Below are 24,175 nucleotides of genomic sequence, written 5' to 3'. Positions count from 1 at the left end.
TGAACACTGTTTCAAGACAGGTGATGTAAATGTCTACAAATCCTATTTATTGCCCCTGTCTTCCCAGGGGGCTCAGATAATCTATATATATAAAAGTGAAAACCACTCATGCATTAATCACGAAATCTCCAGAACCATAAAGCCTACAAACTTCAAATTTGCCACGTATGTTCCTCTTGGCTTCTAAGTGCTCACTAAGAAAGGATTTTTCAAAATGACCATCAGAGCATTAGCATTTCCTATATTATTATAACATGCTCTGATGCTAATTAGTTAGATGCTCTACTCCCCCTCCCAACTTGAAAATAACTCTGGAGAGAATGGGACAGCATAGGACAGGCTTCTGTGGGGCAAGCCTCATGGAGAGAAGGGGCTAGAAAGCCTGAGGGAGAGAAGGGGAGAGGAGAGGAGATGTTTCTGTGGGGCAAGGCTGAGGGGGAGAAGGGGAGAGGCTTCTGTGGGGCAAGCCTCATGGAGAGAAGGGGCTAGAAAGCCTGAGGGAGAGAAGGGGATAGGATAGAAGACGTTTCTGTGGGGTAAGGCTGAGCGAGGGAAGGGAATAGGATAGGGGAGGATTCAAGCTATAAGTGTCGATTTATCAAGCCCAATCACATAGTTTCATAGGAAGCACTGGGATCCAGCTAGTAATCTTCTAAATGCAACAGTGTTTGGGTTTCTTAAGAAAGTGTCACGTGGAAGTGTCAGAAATAAAATGTAGCATAAACTTTAATAAATCCGGTTATATGTTTTAGCTATGTAACGGCATGATAAGTCATCAGTCTTCCTACCATTTAAAGGGAAACGTCTTTTAAATAAAACAGCACAATGAAGGATGGTCTGGAATCTTTTAAATAACCTTAGCTCCGCTTAAGCTAAAGCATAAGCTAAGCTAGCCGGCTTAGATGTCAACCTGATCCCAGACGCCTTTAGTCAGAGAACAAACATCCAGCACAATGACATTGTTGGGGCCCCCCCAAAAGTCACCTCAACTTTGATCTGCTCAGTGGCCTCAAGACAGAAGTCAACAGGTTGGTAGCTAAGGATGTCAGATGTTTGTGCCTCTCCCAGCAGCAACTGCATTAAATTAAATTCAGACGTGGAAAGTAAGCTTATTATTATTGTAAGGTCTCCAAAATGGTGAGATCACTAAACCTTTTTAAAATCTTTAGGCGTCTTGAAAATTTAGTATTTTCATGCAAGGTTTTACTGCAGTAACTGCAAATCTTTTATTTTAATATTTTTTTATTTTATTTTATACACAAACAGACATTTAATACATCAGTCATTCCTTCCATGTGACATCTCGGTGTTTTCTCCTTGATCATCTTTTTGTTGCTTCTTCTATCTTCATTTTCATTTAATTCGGTTCCATTTTTTTCCACAAATACAATATTCTGATTATACCATTTTCTTACATAACTATTAATTTGCTTATCTATAACTTTTTTCTAACCAATGATAAAATTGATCCAATATCTTAAAATATTTTGAGTCCTCTCTTTCTTTAATCGTCAAAGTTAATCTATTCATTTCTGCAGTCTAAATTTTTTTTAATAACTTCCCCTTCCAGAGGTATTTTCTCTGCTTTCCAATTTTATGCAAATACAATCCTTGCTGCTGTTATTACATGTATAATCAAGTAAATATTTTCTTTACCCATTTTCTCTGGGAGGATACCCAATAGGAACAGCTCCGGTTTTAAATCAATATGTTGTGTCATTTCTTCTAATCATGTCTTAATTTTATTCCAATAGTTTTTAGCTTCTGGGCATGTCCACCACATATGATAATAAGATCCTGGTAACTGGTAACATTTCCAACATTTAGCTGATTTATCTTTAAGTAATTGCAGATCTTGAGTTTAGTAAAAAAAATATCCATGGAGTGGATTTTGGAAAGAGGAGGTGAGGATGTTGCTGTCCTACCTTAGGAGCGGAGGTGGGTTTCAGCAGGTTCTGACCAGTTCTGGAGAACCAGTAGCAGAAATTTTGAGTAGTTCGGAGAACCAGTAGTAAAAATTCTGACTCGTCCCGCCCCCATCTATTCTCTGCCTCCCAAGTCCCAGCTGATTGGGAGGAAATGGGGATTTTGCAGTATCCTTCCCCTGGAGTGGGGTGGGAATGGAGATTTTACAGTATCCTTCCCCTGCCACGCCCATCAAGCAATGCCCACCAAGCCATACCACGCTCACCAAGCAATGCCCATAGAACCGGTAGTAAAAAATTATGAAACACACCATTGCTTAGGAAGATTGTTGTCTTTCAGCCACACACTCTAAAATGGGGGAAAATAAAATCAGCCTCTTTTAGACTTGGATTATATGTTTCATAAATGCCTTGTGTCCTGGAGCCCACCAGCTTCTGCATTGGAAAGTAATATCAAGAGGTGAGGATGTTGCTGTCCTACCTTAGGAATGGAGGTGGGTTTCAAAAGGTGGATTATTTTTTTTCAGGAGGCAACTGGACTTTCTTGTTTTTTCTTTGAAGACTTTTCGCTTCTCATCCAAGAAGCTTCTTCAGCTCTGACAGGATAGGTGGGAATGGAAGGGTTTATACTCCTTGCAGACAGCTGGTCATTTGCATCCTTTTAGAGGGTCATTGAAGTACTTGGAGGTTTATCTGTGTCCTCAGGGTCACCTGAGTAGTGTTCCCGGTTCCTGTAGTTTAGAATTTTTTGGAATTTGGGGGGGGGGATTTTCTAGAAATCCAAAATCCATTTCTATTCCCACACCATTCAAAGGGTGTTCATCCCAAATTGTATAGCTAAAAGTCTGTAGAGATTGTTTCCTTTCGTTATATCAAATTAATATAGTTATTGCATACTTTTGCTCATATATATGCTTATATGATATGAATAGAATAGAATAGAAGTTTTATTGGCCAAGTGTGATTGGACACACAAGGAATTTGTCTTGGTGCATATGCTCTCAGTGTACATAAAAGAAAAGATACGTTCATCAAGGTACAACATTTACAACACAATTGATGGTCAATATATCAATATAAATCATAAGGATTGCCAGCAACAGAGTTACAGTCATACAGTCATAAGTGGAAGGAGATGGGTGATGGGAACGATGAGAAGATTAATAGTAGTGCAGATTCAGTAAATAGTCTGACAGTGTTGATGGAATTATTTGTTTAGCAGAGTGATGGCCTTCGGGAAAAAACTGTTCTTGTGTCTAGTTGTTCTGGTGTGCAGTGCTCTATAGCGTCGTTTTGAGGGTAGGAGTTGAAACAGTTTATGTAGTTATTTTATGTTGCTGCTTGTGCATACTGTTGTGACAAAATAAATAATAAAAGATCAAGAGTGGATGTTTTGCATCCTGTAATTCTCTTTTGCAAACCATATTTCTCTTAGTCGGTGTGTTAAACGCCCCGGAAACTTGTATCTGATCCCCAGCTGAGGTAAAAAACTTCTGATGCTGAGCAGGGAAGAGAGATTCAGTAGTCCTACGGAAGCCTGCTATTTCTCTTTCCTGCAACATAATAGGGAGCAGCATGCAAGATTTCAAAGCACAAGGTGACTTTGCACAGAATTAAGTTACCGTGTCTTTCAAGTGCTATTAAGAAGGCTTTTGAGGGGAAAGGGTATCAAACACATTGAGTCCCTGGGAAAAATGTGAATTTGATAAGCAGAAGATTAAGTCTCAGCTTGCATGATTATGCGTGTTTAGGCTAACATCAGTTCCTTAATTCTTTAATTATAATTTTATTATGTTTTTTTTAAGTGAATGTAATAACAATTGAGAACAAAGGATATAGATTTAAATTTTACAAGAAAAGCTATAGGGTTAGCTAAATCATACAAATAAAGTTGAAATGGGAATGCAAGAGAAAAAAATGTTATACACTATAATTGCAATATGATTGAATATATATTTGAATAATAATTTTACTGTTTTCTACCATATTAAAATAAATATATATTTAGACAAATCGCAATTCTATGTTTAAACAATTTGCATATAATCTGTATAGAATCGTATTATTTGATCGTTCTGCTGATTCAAAACCAGATCAAAAGCCAAGATCTCAAGAGTTAGCTTAACTGCAAAATCCAGCAGGAACACGTTCTTCCAGGATAATCTCTTCTACGCATGCGCGGAAATGGCGGCGCTCTGAGAGTCATGCAGGCGGTGGGCTGGCGTTTTCCCTAGCCGCGATGTCTCGGGGGTGTCTTTGAGTTATCTGGGCCCGCCCCACAGGACATCTTTCCGCAGCCGAATGAGATCTTCGGTCTTGTTAGACCTCGGCTGCCGGAACGGGCTGAGAGGCGGGCGAGCGGTGGATGGTTGCCGGCGGCCATTTTGGCGGCGCTCTGAGAGTCATGCAGGCGGTGGGCTGGTGTTTTTCCTAGCCGCGATGTCTCGGGGGTGTCTTTGAGCTATCTGGGCCCGCCGCCCACAGGACATCTTTCCGCAGCCGAATGAGATCTTCGGTCTTGTTAGACCTCGGCTGCCGGAACGGGCTGAGAGGCGGGCGGCGGTGGACGGTTGCCGCGGCCATTTTGGCTGGGCGGCCGCGAGAAACGGGCCTGCGGAAGCGTGCCGGCTGGTGAAGCGGTCGCCGGACATCAGCGACCAGTTGGGGGTGTGGTAGGCTGGCCAGCGGCAGTGATACCATCAGCGGCTTGGATACCAGCAGCGGCTTGATACCAGCAGCGGCTTGATACCAGCAGCGGCTTGATACCAGCAGCAGCGGCACTGATACCATCAGCGGCAGTCGGTAGATGGCGCCGGCCATTCTGGAGGGGCGCGAGCGGCGCCGCTAGGAATGGCCGGACTGGATCGTGGTTTGCTGCTGCCGCCGCATATGTCCATCGGCGGCTGGATGTTCTGCCACTCTATCCTTCAGTGGCATGGCTCAGCAGCATGGTTTCTACGATTCCATCCATCTGTTGGTTCCTTTGGCAACATCTGGGACTGTCTGGCTGCGTTATGGCGCATTTATCATCAGCGGCTTGCGGCTGGATTGTTTTGCTGGACTATTTTCAGCGGCACCACAGACATTGGACACAGGTAGCTTGGACATTTTGGATTTTAGATCTTTAGCTGACTTTTATATATACCATCATTTGACATCTGCGGCTGAAAACTTTTTCCTGTCCCGGTATTTATTTATTTATTGATGGCATCAATTGTGGACGGCCTTGGACTTGATTATGGGCGGCACCAGTGGGCAAAAACTTTTGCTGTATCCATTATGGGCAGTATTGAATGGCGGAATCCATCAGCCAAACTTCCATCTTATTTATTACCCTTACCGGCATTTGGCCCTGGTTTGTGACTGTCCTGATTTTGTCCATAGGCTACGATAACATCAAGTGGCTAGGGAACACCTTTTTTCCCCACTGTTATTTAATCTTTAGCATGAAATATTCGTCCGCTGACCTCTTCCGACTGCGAGGTTCCCCGCCTCGCAGGAATGGCCTCCGGGTTATCGATGGCGGCCTTAACGAGGGTCTTGGGACCCGGAGAGGTGGCATGCGAGGAAGAAGAATCTGTGGGGTTTTAAACCGTTTTTAAATAAGGGTTTTTTAAGGGGAGGATTCGGGTGGGGGGAAAACGCCCGGAAACTTGTATCTGATCCCCAGCTGAGGTAAAAAACTTCTGATGCTGAGCAGGGAAGAGAGATTCAGTAGTCCTACGGAAGCCTGCTATTTCTCTTTCCTGCAACATAATAGGGAGCAGCATGCAAGATTTCAAAGCACAAGGTGACTTTGCACAGAATTAAGTTACCGTGTCTTTCAAGTGCTATTAAGAAGGCTTTTGAGGGGAAAGGGTATCAAACACATTGAGTCCCTGGGAAAAATGTGAATTTGATAAGCAGAAGATTAAGTCTCAGCTTGCATGATTATGCGTGTTTAGGCTAACATCAGTTCCTTAATTCTTTAATTATAATTTTATTATGTTTTTTTTAAGTGAATGTAATAACAATTGAGAACAAAGGATATAGATTTAAATTTTACAAGAAAAGCTATAGGGTTAGCTAAATCATACAAATAAAGTTGAAATGGGAATGCAAGAGAAAAAAATGTTATACACTATAATTGCAATATGATTGAATATATATTTGAATAATAATTTTACTGTTTTCTACCATATTAAAATAAATATATATTTAGACAAATCGCAATTCTATGTTTAAACAATTTGCATATAATCTGTATAGAATCGTATTATTTGATCGTTCTGCTGATTCAAAACCAGATCAAAAGCCAAGATCTCAAGAGTTAGCTTAACTGCAAAATCCAGCAGGAACACGTTCTTCCAGGATAATCTCTTCTACGCATGCGCGGAAATGGCGGCGCTCTGAGAGTCATGCAGGCGGTGGGCTGGCGTTTTCCCTAGCCGCGATGTCTCGGGGGTGTCTTTGAGCTATCTGGGCCCGCCGCCCCACAGGACATCTTTCCGGCAGCCGAAATGAGATCTTCGGGTCTTGTTAGACCCTCGGCTGCCGGGAACGGGGCTGGAGAGGCGGGCGAGCGGTGGACGGTTGCCGGCGGCCATTTTGGCGGCGCTCTGAGAGTCATGCAGGCGGTGGGCTGGCGTTTTTCCTAGCCGCGATGTCTCGGGGGTGTCTTTGAGCTATCTGGGCCCGCCGCCCCCACAGGACATCTTTCCGGCAGCCGAAATGAGATCTTCGGGTCTTGTTAGACCCTCGGCTGCCGGGAACGGGGCTGGAGAGGCGGGCGAGCGGTGGACGGTTGCCGGCGGCCATTTTGGCTGGGCGGCCGCAGAAACGGGCCTGCGGAAACGTGCCGGCTGGTGAAGCGGTCGCTCGGACATCAGCGACCAGTTGGGGGGTGTGGTAGGCTGGCCAGCGGCAGTGATACCATCAGCGGCTTGGATACCAGCAGCGGCTTGGATACCAGCAGCGGCTTGGATACCAGCAGCGGCTTGGATACCAGCAGCAGCGGCACTGATACCATCAGCGGCAGTCGGTAGATGGCGCCGGCCATTCTGGAGGGGCGCGGAGCGGCGCTCGCTAGGAATGGCCGGGCTGGGTCGTGGGTTGCTGCTGCGGCGCATATGTCCATCGGCGGCTGGATGTTCTGCCACTCTATCCTTCAGTGGCATGGCTCAGCAGCATGGTTTCTCGATTCCATCCATCTGTTGGTTCCTTTGGCAACATCTGGGACTGTCTGGCTGCGTTATGGCCGCATTTATCATCAGCGGCTTGCGGCTGGATTGTTTTGCTGGACTATTTTCAGCGGCACCACAGACATTGGACACAGGTAGCTTGGACATTTTGGATTTTAGATCTTTAGCTGACTCTTATATATACCATCATTTGACATCTGCGGCTGAAAACTTTTTTTCCTGTCCCCGGTATTTATTTATTTATTGATGGCATCAATTGTGGACGGCCTTGGACTTGATTATGGGCGGCACCAGTGGGCAAAAACTTTTGCTGTATCCATTATGGGCAGTATTGAATGGCGGAATCCATCAGCCAAACTTCCATCTTATTTATTACCCTTACCGGGCATTTGGCCCTGGTTTGTGACTGTCCTGATTTTGTCCATAGGCTACGATAACATCAAGTGGCTAGGGAACACCTTCTTTTTTCCCCCACTGTTATTTAATCTTTTAGCATGAAATATTCGTCCGCTGACCTCTTCCGACTGCGAGGTTCCCCCGCCTCGCAGGAATGGCCCTCCGGGTTATCGATGGCCGGCCTTAACGAGGGGTCTTGGGACCCGGAGAGGTGGCATGCGAGGAAGAAGAATCTGTGGGGTTTTTAAACCGTTTTTAAATAAGGGTTTTTAAGGGGAGGGATTCGGCGGGTGGGGGAAAACCCGTCGGGAGGGATCCAGCCCTGTGCTAGTTCGCGACACTATTCCATCTTGTCCGGAGGCAGGGGAGGGCGTTCCAGGTTTAGAGGATGTTCGATCTGTACGGTAAGGGGAGAGGCAGATATGGCGGGGAGGGCCGTGCGAGTTATGGGAGCACGCGTTCGATGTTTGAAAGCGATCGCGTGCTCCGGCCTCTGTCCCTACCCGTTCCTCGGGTGGTCGTGATCCTCAGAGCTTGGATCTTGGCTGATGTTATGTAATGCCGGTCCGTGGTTAATAAGGCTCCTCTGATTTGCGACCTTATTCAGGGGGAGTCCGCGGACCTTATGGGCATTACGGAAACCTGGTTGGGCCCAGAGGAGGGTCCCCTGGTTGAGATGTGCCCTCAGGTTTCCGAGCATTTCATCAGCCGAGGTCCAAGGTAGGGGTGGGGGTGGCGGTTGTTATCAAGGAGGATCTAGAGCCGAGGAGGCCACTATTCCTCAGATTGTCGGTTGTGAATCCCTTTATGTGCGGTGGGGCTATAGGAATCAGTTGGGCTTGGTGATCGCGTACCTGGCTCCTTGCTGCGTGACCACAGCCCTGCCTGAGCTGTTGGAGGTACTTGCTGCTGTGGCGGTCGAGTCCCCCAGACTTATTGTCATGGGGGATTTCAACCTGCCATCAGCTGGCTCGTCATCGACGGCAGCTCGGGAGTTCTTGGCTTCCATGACGGCCTTGGACCTGATTCGAGTAAATGATGGCCCTACGCACACGGGGGGAGGCACACTGGATCTGCTTTATATCTCTGGACAGTGGTTAAATGATCTGGTATTAGATGATTTAGTAACGGAACCAATGTCATGGTCGGATCATTTCCTCCTTCGCCTAGACTTCCGAACCGCCATTCACCACCGCAGGGAGACGGAACCTATACGGTGGTTCCGTCCCAGGCGCCTGATGGACCCTGAGAGGTTCCTGACGGAGCTTGGGCCATTCCCTGAGGATCTGGCCCACGGCACGACTGAGGAACTGGTCGCGGCATGGGAACAGGCCGCGGCCGGGGCCTTGGACCGTGTCGCGCCTCTGCGGCCTCTGACCCGGCGTAGATCTCGACCGGCCCCGTGGTTCTCCGAGGGGCTGAGGGAGATGAAACGCCGGAGAAGACGCCTGGAGAGCACCTGGAGGTCCAGTCGCTCCGAAACTGATCGGACACTAGTTAGGTCCTATTCTAGGACCTACCTAGTGGCAATGAGGGAAGCGAGGCGTTCCTACGCCTCCACCCTCATTGCGTCGGCAGATAACCGCCCGGCCGCCCTGTTTCGGGTCACCCGCTCTCTCCTACATCAGGAGGTGCGGGATGACCCTTTGCAGGGACGAGCCGAGGAGTTTAGCGGTTATCTATACGATAAAATCGCTCAGCTGAGGGACGGTCTGGATCGAATTTGGGATGATCCAAGCGAGGGAGAGGAGGCACGTCTTGTTGAGTCCATTTGGGATGAGTTCGACCCTGTGGCTCCCGAGGACGTGGACAGGTTGTTGGGGAGGCTTCACGGCACGACATGTTTACTGGACCCGTGCCCTTCCTGGCTGGTACTGGCCACTCAGGAGGTGACACGAGGCTGGCTCAGAGGATTATCAACGCTTCTTTGTTGGAAGGGGTTTTCCCTGCCGCCTTGAAAGAGGCGGTGGTGAGACCCCTCCTTAAGAAGCCCTCCCTGGACCCAGCTGTTTTGGGTAATTATCGTCCAGTCTCCAACCTTCGCTTTGTTGCGGAGGTTGTAGAGGGGGCCGGGGCGCGGCAGCTACCCCAATACCTGGATGGAGGCGGCTATCTAGACCCGTTCCAGTCCGGCTTCCGACCCGGATACAGCACGGAGACAGCTTTGGTCGCATTGGTGGATGATCTCTGGAGGGCTCGGGACAGGGGTTATTCCTCTGCCCTGGTCCTATTAGACCTCTCAGCGGCGTTCGATACCATCGACCATGGTATCTTGCTGCGCCGGTTGGGGGGATTGGGAGTGGGAGGCACCGTATATCGGTGGTTCTCCTCCTATCTCTCTGACCGGTCGCAGACGGTGTTGACAGGGGGGCAGAGGTCGACCGCGAGGGGCCTCACTTGTGGGGTCCCTCAGGGGTCGATTCTCTCGCCCCTTCTGTTCAACATCTACATGAAACCGTTGGGTGAGATCATCAGTGGTTTCGGGGTGAGATACCAGCAGTACGCTGATGACACTCAGCTGTACTTTTCCACCCCGGACCACCCCAATGAAGTTGTTGAAGTGCTGTCCCGGTGTTTGGAAGCCGTACGGGTCTGGATGGGGAGAAACAGGCTCAAGCTTAATCCCTCCAAGACGGAGTGGCTGTGGATGCCGGCACCCCGATTCAGTCAGCTGCAGCCGCGGCTGGCTGTTGGTGGCGAGTTATTGGCCCCAAAGGATAGGGTGCGCAACTTAGGTGTCCTCCTGGACGATCGGCTGTCGTTTGAAGATCATTTGACGGCCGTCTCCAGGGGGGCCTTCCACCAGGTTCGCCTGGTTCGGCAGTTGCGCCCCTTCCTTGATCGGGATGCCTTATGCACGGTCACTCATGCGCTCGTTACCTCTCGCTTGGATTACTGTAATGCTCTCTACATGGGGCTCCCTTGAAGTGCGCTCGGAGGCTTCAGTTAGTCAGAATGCAGCTGCGGGTTATAGAGGAGCTACGTAGCTCCCATGTAACACCGATCCTGCGCAGGCTGCACTGGCTGCCTGTGGCTTTCGAGTGCACTTTAAGGTGTTGGTAATGACCTTTAAAGCGCTCCATGGCTTAGGACCTGGGTACTTACGGGACCGCCTGCTGCTACCACATGCCTCCCACCGACCCGTACGCTCCCATAGAGAGGGACTTCTCAGGGTGCCGTCCGCCAAACAATGCCGGCTGGCGGCCCCCAGGGGAAGGGCCTTCTCTGTGGGGGCACCCACACTCTGGAATGAGCTTCCCCCGGGTTTACGTCAAATACCTGACCTCCGGACATTTCGTCGCGAACTAAAAACACATCTTTTTATTCGCGCGGGGTTGGCTTAAATTAGTTTTAAGGGGAAATTTTATTAATTTTAAATGGGGTTTTTAGTATGGAAAATTTTAATTTCAGGCTAATTTAATAAGTTTTTAAAAGGTATTTTAATTTGTATATTGTGTTGTTTTTACTTTTGCCTGTACACCGCCCTGAGTCCTTCGGGAGAAGGGCGGTATAAAAATTAAATAAAATAAATAAATAAATAAATAAATTTTGCAAGAGGTTATTCATGAAGATCAATTATCTTTTAATTAACTAAAAGATAATTAAAGAATAATGTTACAATTGTGTTGATATTTTGGAATATTTGAAACAACATAACGAAGAACAAGCTGCATTGATTTTTTTTAAAAATGCATAGAAGGTTTTACACAATTTAAACTGTTTACAGTTTTGGAAGACATGAATTTTGGAGAGAATTTTAAAATGGGTAAAATTGACTTATACTTCACAGAAAGCATAAATAATAGTTAGCCGAGACGTCACAGAAACATGTTAAAGAAAAATAAAAAAAAGGAACAAGACAAGGCTGCCCATTGTCCCTTCTGCTAATTATTTTGCTTCTTGAAACACTGAATAGAGAGATAAAATGGGATGAAAAGATTGTAGGAGTAAAGATTTTAAAACAGGTTTATAAATTGAGAGCTTTCGCAGGTAGAGATACGGTAAGCTAGTCTTTTTAATAGGATTGTGCTGAAATGTAAGCAAAGTAGAAATGACCTCTCATAAGTTGTCCTCTTTATTTATTTTCTTTACCTTTTTTTTTTAATTCATTCATTCATCCTCTAGCCAAACCAGAGATTGTCACTTCGGAAAGACTGAGTAATGGCATGCTGCTCTGTGTGGCAGCTGGATATCCTGCTCCTACAATTAGCTGGTATGTTTGCCCAGCCACTGAACAAAGGTGAGAGATTGTAAACATTGGTTTTGATTTTGGATTAAATGTAAAGGATGAGAAGTCAATACAGTCCACTCTTAATGTTCCAGTTTGTGTTCTTTTCATGGCCTGAAACCTCACGAGAAAGTACATTTCTTGGGTTTCCATTGGAAGTGAGATGAGAAGGAAGTGTCTTAATCCACCCTACGCCACATGATCAGCAAATTTGCATAGAAATAATTTCCACTCCTCATGGGATGAAAGAAACAGGTTCAGCAGATAGAAGAAGCGACTGAACTTCTGTTCACTAATCTTGCTTGATAATTATAGACCTATTTGGAAAGAAGATGTTGTGGCCCACCAGCGGCCAGCAGAGCTGGCAGCAGATTCGGACAATGAGGAGGTTGGGGAGGAACAAGGGCCAGTCCTGGAGTCTGGGGAAGGCTCTGGCGAGTGCTCTACATCGGAGGCAGAGAGAGGGCCAGGGCCGGATATCAGCTGCCTTCAGAGTCAGACGTCAGTGAGGCAGACGAACAGCTGGCGCCTGTTCCCAGTGTGCACATGCACAGAGTTACCAGACGAAGGGAACAGCTAAAGAACAAGGGTCGACTTGGGAGTAAGGCCACAGGTGGATGATGAATGGCCCACTCCCAGAGGGAATAAAAGAGGAGCGAAAGGAAAGTGGAGTTTGCAGGAGACAATTAGTTCGCTTAATTGGTTTGTGACTCTCCAAGACTCCTTGCCAAGTTTTGAAAATATCGGCCTGGCAGCTCTCCAAGCCAGAGAAGGTCTGTGACTAAATTCTTCCTTGAAAGACTTTGCTGGATGTGAATGAGAGGAATTCATAGTAATTTAATAAAAAGGGTTTTTTTTGTCGGGACAAGGAGTCTGCTTCATGCTTTTTGGAAGCCTAGGTCAAAACAGAAGAAACTTAACAGATGCAAACCGTACAAAAGGAAGGACCTTTTAAATGGGCATTGCATTCATGGGAATTGGAGACACATCAATAAAAACAATTTATACAGGAGTAGAAAGTGTGGTTCTGTTTGTGGTTCATTAGATGTATCGGCAGGCAGTCTTCGACTTAGAGACCATTTGTTTAACGACAGTTCAAAGTTACGACAGCTCTGAAAAAAGTGATTTACAACCGTCCTCTAAACTAGAACTGTCGTACCACCCGTTTGGGGGGGGTGTCACCTCATGGTCATTTGAGCTGTTGGCAACTGGTCCTCGTTTACAATGATTGCAGCATCCTGTGCGTACATTGTGGTCACTTCAACTTACGACCACAATTGAGCCCAAAACTTCTTTAATAGAAATGTGTTGAGTGAGTTTTGCCCCGTTTTACGATTTTTCTAAGTTTACATTTGTTAACTGAATCACTGCTGTTGTTAAATTAGTCCCACGGTTGTTAAGTGAATATGGTTTCCCCATTGACTTTGCTGGTCAGAAGGTCACAAAAGGAGATTGCATGACCTCGGGACACCGTCATAAATGTGAGTCAGCTGTCAAGCATCTGAATGTAAATCACATGACCATGGGGATGCTGAAATGGTCATAAATGTGAAAAATGGTCACTTTTTTCCAGTGCTGTTGTAACTTTCAGCGGTCACTAAATGAACTGTTGTAAGTTGAGGACTACCTGTATTCCTAGTTAGTGGAACTAGAACTCACCATCTCCTGGTTTCTAAACTGGTGCTTAACCGCTAGATCAAACTGTAATAATCATGTAACATGTAATGTAACCACAATTTTAGGTAACACAGGGCAATTAGGTTTCCATCTACACACAGCAGATTATATAGAATAGAATTTAGAATAGATTTTTTTTATTGGCCAAGTGTGATTGGACACACAAGGAATTTGTCTTGGTGCATATGCTCTCAGTGTACATAAAAGAAAAGATACCTTTATCAAGAATTCTAAGGTACAACACTTAATGATAGTCATTACAAATAAGCAGTTGGGAAACAATCAATATCAATATAAATCGTAAAGATACCAGCAACAAAATTATATTCATACAGTCACAAGTGGAAGAAGATGGGTGATGGAAACAATGAGAAGATTAGCAAATGTGACTTGTAAGATTGGAAGAAAGAAAAGAATTAACTGCAAAATAATTATCCATGTTTCTAACAAGACTCCTTGTATTTTCACTGCAGGTACATTCATTTGCAAAATACTTGCTATTTTGATGATGTTTTGGACATTATTGCTAATTTGTAGTGTTTTTTCCTATCCAAAACATTTTTCAGAAGTTATTTTAATACAGTATGCCTTTTTAAAAAATTAATAGCGGCAATCGCAATTCCTCAAGTTAGTTGTAAAATATCTCTGGTTGCGTTATTTGCAGTATATAATCAGAGTACCATAAAGACCCTTATGTACATCTGTTGACCAAAATTCTCTTTTGGTCAATAGTTTTTAAGAAGATCGCAATCCTGTTCTTAATAGTTGTACCAGCTATACAACTGAAACCTTTCGTCAGATAGTTGCCTGATGCTGGGTCTTCTGCCTTTCGGCCCCATGATAGATTTTGCTAATGTATACTTTGGGGTACCGAATGTACAGTTTGAAGGGCTCTAATCGGTGGAACAATTAATTAATCAGTGGAACAACTTGCCTCCAGAAGTTGTGAATGCTCCAGCACTGGAAGTTTTTAAGAAGAGATTGGATAACCATTTGTCTGAAATGTTACAAGGTTTCTTGAGCAGTGGAACCGCAGGTTTCCTGAGAAGGGAGTTGGACCGGATGACCTCCAAGGTCCCTTCCAACTCTTGTTATTCTGGAGTTCTAATCTCATTCTCACCAACATGCCCTAAGCCAGGGGTCTCCAACCGTGGCAACTTTAAGACTTCTGGGCTTCAACTGCCAGCAAAGCTGGCTGAGGAACTCTGGGAGTTGAAGCAGGGGTGAAATCCAGCAGGTTCTGACAGGTTCTGGAGAACGGGTAGCGGAAATTTTGAGTGGTTCGGAGAACCGGCCCCAGAGTGGGGTGGGAATGGAGATTTTGCAATATCCTTCCCCTGCCATGCCCACAGAACCGGTAGTAAAAAAAATTGGATTTTACCACTGTGTTGAAGTCCACAAGTCTTAAAGTTGCCAAGGTTGGAGACCCCTGCCCTAAGCAATTTCTGACAAGCATTGGACTTTTTCCTTTTACGTTTTGAAAATTAATGAAAAGAAATTAGGTTAGGTTCACGAGAAATAAATGAAAAAATAGCAGATTTGTTGACTTTTGAGATATACCACGTTGGATCCAGACCTAATTATAATTAGTGCAAACTCAGTGAAATTAATCAGATTTAAGATTGCCATGATTTACATAAGACTATTTCGGTGAATCTGAATTAAAAAGCAACCAAATCTCCAGTGGCTTCATTAGGAATAAACATTAAAATTAGAATTGCCAAGAATTTCCATGCAAAAATTATTGGATGCCTCCTAACCATGTCGCTTTCCTTCTCTTTGTCAGCAAGAATGGCTGGATAACTGGGCATTTTCTAGGAGGAAAGTCTTGATATCAATGTCAAATTATAAGCCCTGGGATGCTCATCCGATAGTATTTCTTTTTTTCTTTCTTTTTTTCTTCATCCAGATGATTTGTTTGTTTGTTTTCCCCAGGTGTCCAGATTCACCAAACGTTTCTCCAGCGAACATAAAAACCAAATATAAAGATCCGACATTTTCTTCCTTTGGAAAGATAATTGTGGAAAGTACTATTGATACCAGCACGTTCAAGAGCAATAGCACCATCACCTGTGTGGCTTCCAATAGCATTGATAGACGTTCAGCTTTCTTTAACTTTGCCATTAAAGGTAAGTTATGTCGAGTTATATACAATCTTTATTCTGCAAGCTTTTGGAATAGCAGTCTGAACTTTGTCAGAAATGACAAAGGGGGTCTCTTGCTTGGGCAGGGGGGGGGTTGGACTAGATGACCTGCAAGGTCCCTTCCAACTCTGTTAATCTGTAAACCTGTAAACTTAAGTCACCAAGTTCCTTCATGATGATGATAACCAAAGGCATATATTTTTGTCACAACTTCTCCCACAATACTTGTGTTGTTGTTGTTGTTGTTTTGCTTTTTATATTAAGTATTCTAAGAAACACAGTGGCTCAGTGGGTAAGATGCTGAGTTTATCAGTCAAAAAGTCGGCAGTTCAGTGGTTTGAATCCCTAGCGCCACTTAACAGGGTGAGCTCCCATTCCTTGTCCCAGCTTCTGCCAACCTAGCAGTTCAAAAGCAGGTAAAAAATGCAAGTAGAAAAATAGGGACCACCTTTGGTGGGAAGGTAACAGCATTCCGTGCGCCTTTGGTGTTTAGTCATGCCGGCCACATGACCACAGAGATGTCTTCTGACAGCGCTGGCTCTTCGGCTTTGAAACGGAGATGAGTACCTCCCCCTAGAGTTGGGAACGACTAGCACATATGTGCCAAGGGAACTTTTACATTTACCTTATTCTAAGAAACATTAACAATTTTTTTAACTTTCTCTACAGAAAGAGAGGAAAAGCAGTATTTAAATGCTAAAACATATAAAAATTCATTTTTTTCCTGTTATACGAATATTATTTTGAGAATGATGTATCGGTCCAAAAGTAGGTATTCATAGGTAGTTTCCCACTTATGAACAGTCACTGTTCGAAGTTATGATGGATTTGGAAGTTACTTATTACCTGTTCTCAGAATTAGGTCATGTAATTGCATTTTGGGTGCTTGGCAACCAGTTGCAATGCTCTGTGGTCATGTAATCATGTCTCCCCCCCCTTTTTTTTTTTTTTTTGCTGTTTTTTGGCAAAAAATACCATTTGGATCAGTTAGATTCTGGGACCACATGTTTTGCTTAACAGTCATGTGAAAAAAAGGACTAGGGGAGATAGGATAGCAGTGTTCCAATATCTCGGGTTGCCACAAAGAAGAGGGAGTCAAGCTATTCTCCAAAGCATCTGAGGGTAGAGCAAGAAGCAATGGGTGGAAACTAATCAAGGAGAGAAGCAACTTAGAACTAAGGAGAAATTTCCTGACACTTAGAATTATTAATCAGTGGAACAACTTGCCTGCAGATGTTGTGAATGCTCCCACACTGGAAATTTTTAAGAAGATGTTGGATAACCATTTGTCTGGGGTGGTGTAAGGTTTCCTGCCTGGGCAGGGGGTTGGTCTAGAAGACCTCCAAGGTCCCTTCCAACTCTGTTGTTGCTATTGCTGCTGCTGTTGTTATTATTATTATTTACTTAATGACCATCGTAAAACAGTTGTAATATCGACTGTGGTCATGTAGTAACTTGACTTTAAGACCAGAACAATTTAACAACTAAAATTCCGGGCTCAATTATGGTCATAAGTCTAGGACCATTTGTATATATCACACTGAAAGCTCATTGCTTTAACCTTGAATTGAAATGGAAGTCACATGGTCTGGGGGACAAAACTTAAGATAAAAACTGGCAAGGACAGGTAAAGAGGCAGGATAAAGCATGAGCTTTGAATCTCTGGTGGCAGTCTAACCAAAGGAGTCAAGCTGACCATGTTAGGAGTTTGTCAACTTAAAATACCTCCTCTTCAATGTCAGTTTTTTTTTTTTCCCTGGTAAAACTTCAGTCACTAAGGATTTAATTCTGAAAGAAAGCATTGACCTGGTGTATAGCTAAAAGTTGACCCACACTCTGTCAAGGACGTAGGAGTACTCATTTCTAAAATTCTAAGTCCCAGAGCTCACTGTAACATCATTGCAAAAAAGGCATTAAGAGTTGTCAATCTTATTTTACAAAGTTTTCTCTCTGATAACGCTATATTCCAAGTTAGGACATATAAAACCTTTGCCAGACCTATACTTGATTACTGCTCACCTGCCTGGAACCCTCACTGTATTTCAGACATCAATACATTAGAGAGGGTCCAGAGATATTTTACTAGAAGAGTACTCAAATCTTCTGCTCAGGATAAAATTCCCTATCCCACCAAGCTTGAAATCTTAGGTCTGGATAGCCTCGAACCACACCGTCTACATTCTGACCTATGCTTAGTTCATTATTTACCAAAACGTCCTACCTGTAAATGAGTACTTTAATTTCAACCATAATAACACAAGGGCTATCAATAGATTTAAGCTCAATGTAATTCGTTCTAATCTTTATTGTAGAAAATATGACTTCTGCAATAGAGTAGTAAATGTCTGGAACACTCTATCTGATCCTGTTGTTAGTCTCGCAAATCCCCATACATACAATACATACAATACATACAATACATACAATACATACAATACATACAATACATAATACATACAATACATACAATACATAATACATACAATACATACAATACATACATATACATACAATACATATACATACAATACATACAATACATACAATACATACAATACATACAATACATATAATACATACAATACATACATACATACAATGCTGGCTGGGGAATTCTGGGAGTTGAAGTCCACCAGGCTTAAAGTTGCCAAGGTTGGAGACCTCTGCTCTATAGAACTATAGAATAATGTTTCTCAACCTCAGCAGTGTTAAGATGCATGGATTTCAGCTTCCAGAATTTTTATACTGGCTGGGGAGTTGAAGTTGATGCCTGTTAAAAATGCTGAAATTGAGAATCCTTCAGTACCTGTGTTTGACATCTGTTGCCTCAACATTTATAAATCTGTAAAGACCCATCTTTTGTCACCAGCCTTTTGAAGTATTTGAATATCAATTTGAGTGTAGGCTTTAATTAATATGACTGATTTTCATATTCTGCTTTTGTTTTCTTTTAAGGTTTGCCAGCTTTCTCGTAGACATGCCAGAACGAAGGCAATCTATAAATAAGTGTAAAAAATTTTCAGAAATCAAGTTGCTAATAAGTTTTCATATTTTTACATGTGTCTTGTCTCTAGAACAAGAAAATAATCGCAGCCTTTTCACTCCGTTGTTAATCGGCTTTGGTGTAGCAGCAGGACTCATGTGCGTTATAGTCATAATCCTTGTTTATAAATATCTCCAGGTAAGAATTGTGTGTAATTGTGTCTTGTCAGAATGCCAGGTGTTTTTTTTTTCCTGGTAAAACTTCAGTCACTAAGGATTTAATTCTGAAAGAAAGCATTGACCTGGTGTATAGCTAAAAGTTGACCCACACTCTGTCAAGGATGTAGGAGTACTCATTTCTAAAATTCTAAGTCCCAGAGCTCACTGTAACATCATTGCAAAAAAGGCATTAAGAGTTGTCAATCTTATTTTACGGAGTTTTCTCTCTGGTAACGCTGTGCTCCAAACTAGGGCATATAAAACCTTTACCAGACCTATACTTCTGATTACTGTTCACCTGCCTGGAACCCTCACTGTATTTCAGACATCAATACATTAGAGAGGGTCCCGAGATATTTTACTAGGAGAGTACTCAAATCTTCTGCTCAGGATAAAATTCCCTATCCCACCAAGCTTGAAATCTTAGGTCTGGATAGCCTCGAACCACACCGTCTACATTCTGACCTATGCTTAGTTCATTATTTACCAAAACGTCCTACCTGTAAATGAGTACTTTAATTTCAACCATAATAACACAAGGGCTATCAATAGATTTAAGCTCAATGTAATTCGTTCTAATCTTTATTGTAGAAAATATGACTTCTGCAATAGAGTAGTAAATGTCTGGAACACTCTATCTGATCCTGTTGTTAGTCTCGCAAATCCCCATACATACAATACATACAATACATACAATACATACAATACATACAATACATACAATACATACAATACATACAATACATACAATACATACAATACATACAATACATACAATACATACAATACATACATACATACATACAATGCTGGCTGGGGAATTCTGGGAGTTGAAGTCCACCAGGCTTAAAGTTGCCAAGGTTGGAGACCTCTGCTCTATAGAACTATAGAATAATGTTTCTCAACCTCAGCAGTGTTAAGATGCATGGATTTCAGCTTCCAGAATTTTTATACTGGCTGGGGAGTTGAAGTTGATGCCTGTTAAAAATGCTGAAATTGAGAATCCTTCAGTACCTGTGTTTGACATCTGTTGCCTCAACATTTATAAATCTGTAAAGACCCATCTTTTGTCACCAGCCTTTTGAAGTATTTGAATATCAATTTGAGTGTAGGCTTTAATTAATATGACTGATTTTCATATTCTGCTTTTGTTTTCTTTTAAGGTTTGCCAGCTTTCTCGTAGACATGCCAGAACGAAGGCAATCTATAAATAAGTGTAAAAAATTTTCAGAAATCAAGTTGCTAATAAGTTTTCATATTTTTACATGTGTCTTGTCTCTCTAGAACAAGAAAATAATCGCAGCCTTTTCACTCCGTTGTTAATCGGCTTTGGTGTAGCAGCAGGACTCATGTGCGTTATAGTCATAATCCTTGTTTATAAATATCTCCAGGTAAGAATTGTGTGTAATTGTGTCTTGTCAGAATGCCAGGTGTTTTTTTTTCCTGCCGCTGCTTTACCAGTTTAAATACTTAAAAAAGTTATGTCTTGTATTCCAGAAACCCAAATATGAGGTACAATGGAAAGTAGTTGATGAAATAAATGGAAACAACTATATCTACATCGACCCAACACAGCTTCCATATGATGAGAAATGGGAGTTTCCAAGAAACTGCCTCAGTTTTGGTTAGTTTGCAGATATTTTAATCTTGCTGGCAATCCAATAATGCTTCTGCTACCCTTACATCAATGATGACGTAGTTTAAATACATTTTCTCTTCCTAGCCTGATTGTTCTTTTGATTTTTGATTTACCGGTTCATTCCAACGAAGGGCAGCCATAGTATGCTATCTCAATACAAAGGCAGGACCAAGTGGGTAGGATCAAGGGCACCATTGGGCCAACACAATGCCAGCTCTTGTCTTTCTGTAGATGTACCTTGAGTGTTGTATGCACGTATGAAATCAGCAGAGGTATTTGAGCGAAGCTGCCATTTTGATGGCAGCACTGGAGTCTGTGGGTATTCCTGCCCCATCACAGTTGCTTGTAAGAGAGAATTCTATTACCATAAGGAGTCATATTTTTTTTCAGAGTCATGTGGCTATTGTATGGAGGCCTCTCAATGTACAGAATGTCACAGAAGTGAGTACACCTCTTCACATTTTGTAAATATTTAAGTACTGTATTTTTCGGAGTATAAGATGCACCTTTCCGCCCCCCCTAAAAAGGGGTGAAAATTTGGGTGCGTCTTATACACCGAATGTAGCCCTGCCCGCCCACTGTCCCCCACCCTTTGGCCTCTGCCTCTCAGCAATTTACCTCCTTGCAGCAAGCAGCAAGAAGAAACAGCCCATTTCAGCTTCAGCACAGCCTGATTAGTACAAGTTGATTGTCCCTTGGATCAGCCTCCCAACTCTCAGCTATTTCAGGCTGCAGGGATTGCCATTGGCTATAGCTATGCAAGCCTCTGCTGCTTGCTGCAAGGAGGTAAATTGCTGGGAGCAGATTTTTTTCTTCTTCTTGTGCTAATCAAGCTATGCTGAAAATGAAAATGAAAGTAAAGCAGGCTGTTTGCTGCAAGGAGGCAAAATTGCTGGGAGGCAGATTTCTTTTTCTTGTTTTCCTCATCAAAAATGGTGGGTGCATCTTATAGTCCGGAGCGTCTTATACTCTGAAAAATACGGTATACCTTTTCACATGAAAACACTGAAGAAATGATACTTGGCTACAATGTGAAGTAGTCAGTACACAGCTTGTATAACAGTGTAAATGTGCTGTCCCCTCAAAATAATGCAACACGCAGCCATTAATGTCTAAACTGCTGGCAACAAAAGTGAGTATGAGCTATATACTCACTACTTTACATTGTAACCAAGTGTCATTTCTTTAGTGTTGTCACATGAAAAGATATGCTTAAATATGTACAAAAAGTGAGGGAGTGTATTCACTTCTGCGACATACTGTAACTGGAAAAAGACACTTTTTAATGAATCAGTAAAAAACTAAAGGATTTAGAGGAAGATTGCTCTAGATTTGCTGCCCTTCTTCCCCCACCCTTATGGAATAAGTTTATTTATTTATTTATTATTTATTTATTTGAATTTTATACCGCCCTATCTCCCGAAGGACTCAGGGCGGTGTACAGCCATATAAAAACATAAGAATAATACAAATAAAAACAACAATTAAAAAACTTAGTAATTAGGCCGAAATTAAAATATCACTAAAATAGTATAAAACCCCATTAAAACTAAATTTAAAACTAAAAACCCTAGGCTAGCCCTGCGCGGCGGAAGGTTCAGAGGTCGGGAAGTTGGCGCAGCCCTGGGGGAAGCTCGTTCCAGAGGGTGGGAGCCCCCACAGAGAAAGCCCTTCCTCTGGATGTCGGCAGTCAGCACTGTCTGGCGGACGGCACCCTAAGGAGTCCCTCTCTGTGAGAGCGTATGGGTTGGTGGGAGGCAATCGGTGGCAGTAGGCGGTCCCGTAAGTAACCCTGCCCTATGCCAGTTAAATATGGCCCTATAAATATTCTGAACACTGTCCATGTATCCATGGCTGGCTGGTGAATTCTGGGAGTTGAAGTCCTCAAGTCTTAAAGTTGCCAAGGTTGGACATCCTTGCTGTAGATCAGTGGTAGTCAACCTGGTCCCTACTGCCCACTAGCGGGCGTTCCAGCTTTCATGGTGGGCGGTAGGGGTTTTGTCCAATACTGAAGCACTTCCCTTTTTTAAAATTTAATTGACTTTTTAAAAAAAATTCATAGCATTATTTAAAAACATTTTCATTAGGTTTTCATAAAATTCCCAATTTAAATTTCTGAAAATATACTATTTGTATTGCCTGCGCATAAGTTTAATTCATGTTACATAAGTGAAACTAAATGGCGCTGTAGTGCAACCGCAAACAACATAGCTTCATCCCAGAATAGCTCGCGCATCTCCCCCCACACCACCCAGCTGTAACAGACAAGCAGAGCTGGTAGCTGGCGCCTCCCCAAACCCAATCCACGATGCGCGAGAGGCATGCACAGATGACAATACACGGCGCATTACTGTGGAACTGGTGAGCGGTTAGAAAATCTTACTACTAACAGAGATACAAAAGTGGGTGGTAGGTATAAAAAGGTTGACTACCCCTGCTGTAGATGGTAACTAGAATTTCTTATAGAATTCTTTATTAGCCAAGTGTGATTGGACACATAAGGAATTTTTCTTCGTGCATAAGCTCTCAGTGTACATAAAAGGTGTAAGTGATAAATCATGATCATAGTTGTCATAAATACATTCATCATGATCATAACTAGTATTATCATAACTAGTAAAGTAAGGCACATGAATGGATAAATATAGTGAAAACAGCACAAACATCTGACTGATTTCTGGACGTCTACTCTTTGCATAACTTATGCATTTGAGTTGCCTAATCTATCATAGTAGGGCTGTATATCTTGAGTTGTGTATGACCACTCAATAGCAACAAAGAGAAGTTTTGTATCTTGTTTTTGGGATCTTTCTGCTTCCCGATCACCATAATAGTAACAATAATATTAATAGAATAGAATAGAATTTTTTATTGGCCAAGTGTGATTGGACACACAAGGATTTTGTCTTGGTGCATATGCTCTCAGTGTACATAAAAAAAACAAGATACATTTGTTAAAAATCATAAGGTGCAACACTTAATGATAGTCATAGGCAGTGGTGGGATTCAAGTAATTTAACAACCGGTTCTCTGCCGTAATGATTTCTTCCAACAACCAGTTTGCCAAACTGCTCACAAAGTTAACAACCGGTTCTCCCGAAGTGGTGCGAACTGGCTGAATCCCACCACTGGTCATAGGGTACAAATAAGCAATCAGGAAACAATCAATATCAATATAAATCGTAAGAATACAAGCAACAAAGTTACAGTCAATGCAGTCGTAAGTGGAAGGAGATGGGTGATGGAAACAATGAGAAGATTAATAGTAGTGCAGACTTAATAAACAGTGTTGAGGGAATTATTTGTTTAGCAGAGTGATGGCATTCAGGAAAAAACTGTTCTTGTGTCTAGTTTTTCTAGTGTGCAGTGCTTTGTAGTGTTGTTTTGAGGGTAGGAACTGGAACAATTTATGTGAGGGGTCTGTAAATATTTTCACAGCCCTCTTTTTGACTCATGCAGTATACAGGCCCTCAAGGCAGGTTGGTAGCCATTGTTTTTTCTGCAGTTCTAATGATCCTCTGAAGTCTGTGTCTGCCTTGTTGGGTTGCAGAACCGAACCAGACAGTTCTAGAGGTGCAGATGACAGACTCAGTAATTCCTCTGTAGAAGTGGATCAGCAGCTCCTTGGGCTGTTTGAGCTTCCTGAGTCGGCGCAGAAAGAACATTCTTTGTTGTGCTTTTTTGATGACCTTTTTGATGTTAGCTGTCCGTTTTAGATCTTGCAATATGGTAGAACCTAGAAATTTGAAGGTTTCTTTGTAAACTTTATGCTGCTAGAAATAATA

The 24,175-nt window shown here is 43.0% G+C and overlaps 1 protein-coding gene across 1 annotated transcript in view; it reads left to right on the top strand.

Moving 5' to 3' along the window:
• KIT (KIT proto-oncogene, receptor tyrosine kinase) overlaps positions 1–24,175 on the top strand; it is a 153,833-nt gene that overhangs the window by 93,637 nt on the left and 36,021 nt on the right. Inside the window, exons 8-11 of the mRNA XM_058192657.1 lie at positions 11,627–11,741; positions 15,342–15,535; positions 18,625–18,731; positions 20,249–20,375. Coding sequence (XP_058048640.1) covers positions 11,627–11,741; positions 15,342–15,535; positions 18,625–18,731; positions 20,249–20,375 — 543 coding nt within the window. The remainder of the gene's footprint in view (positions 1–11,626; positions 11,742–15,341; positions 15,536–18,624; positions 18,732–20,248; positions 20,376–24,175) is intronic.

Source organism: Ahaetulla prasina, chromosome 8 (assembly GCF_028640845.1).
Source record: "Ahaetulla prasina isolate Xishuangbanna chromosome 8, ASM2864084v1, whole genome shotgun sequence".
Taxonomy (NCBI): Eukaryota; Metazoa; Chordata; class Lepidosauria; order Squamata; family Colubridae; genus Ahaetulla; species Ahaetulla prasina.
This window is presented reverse-complemented; position numbering and strand designations above follow the sequence as displayed.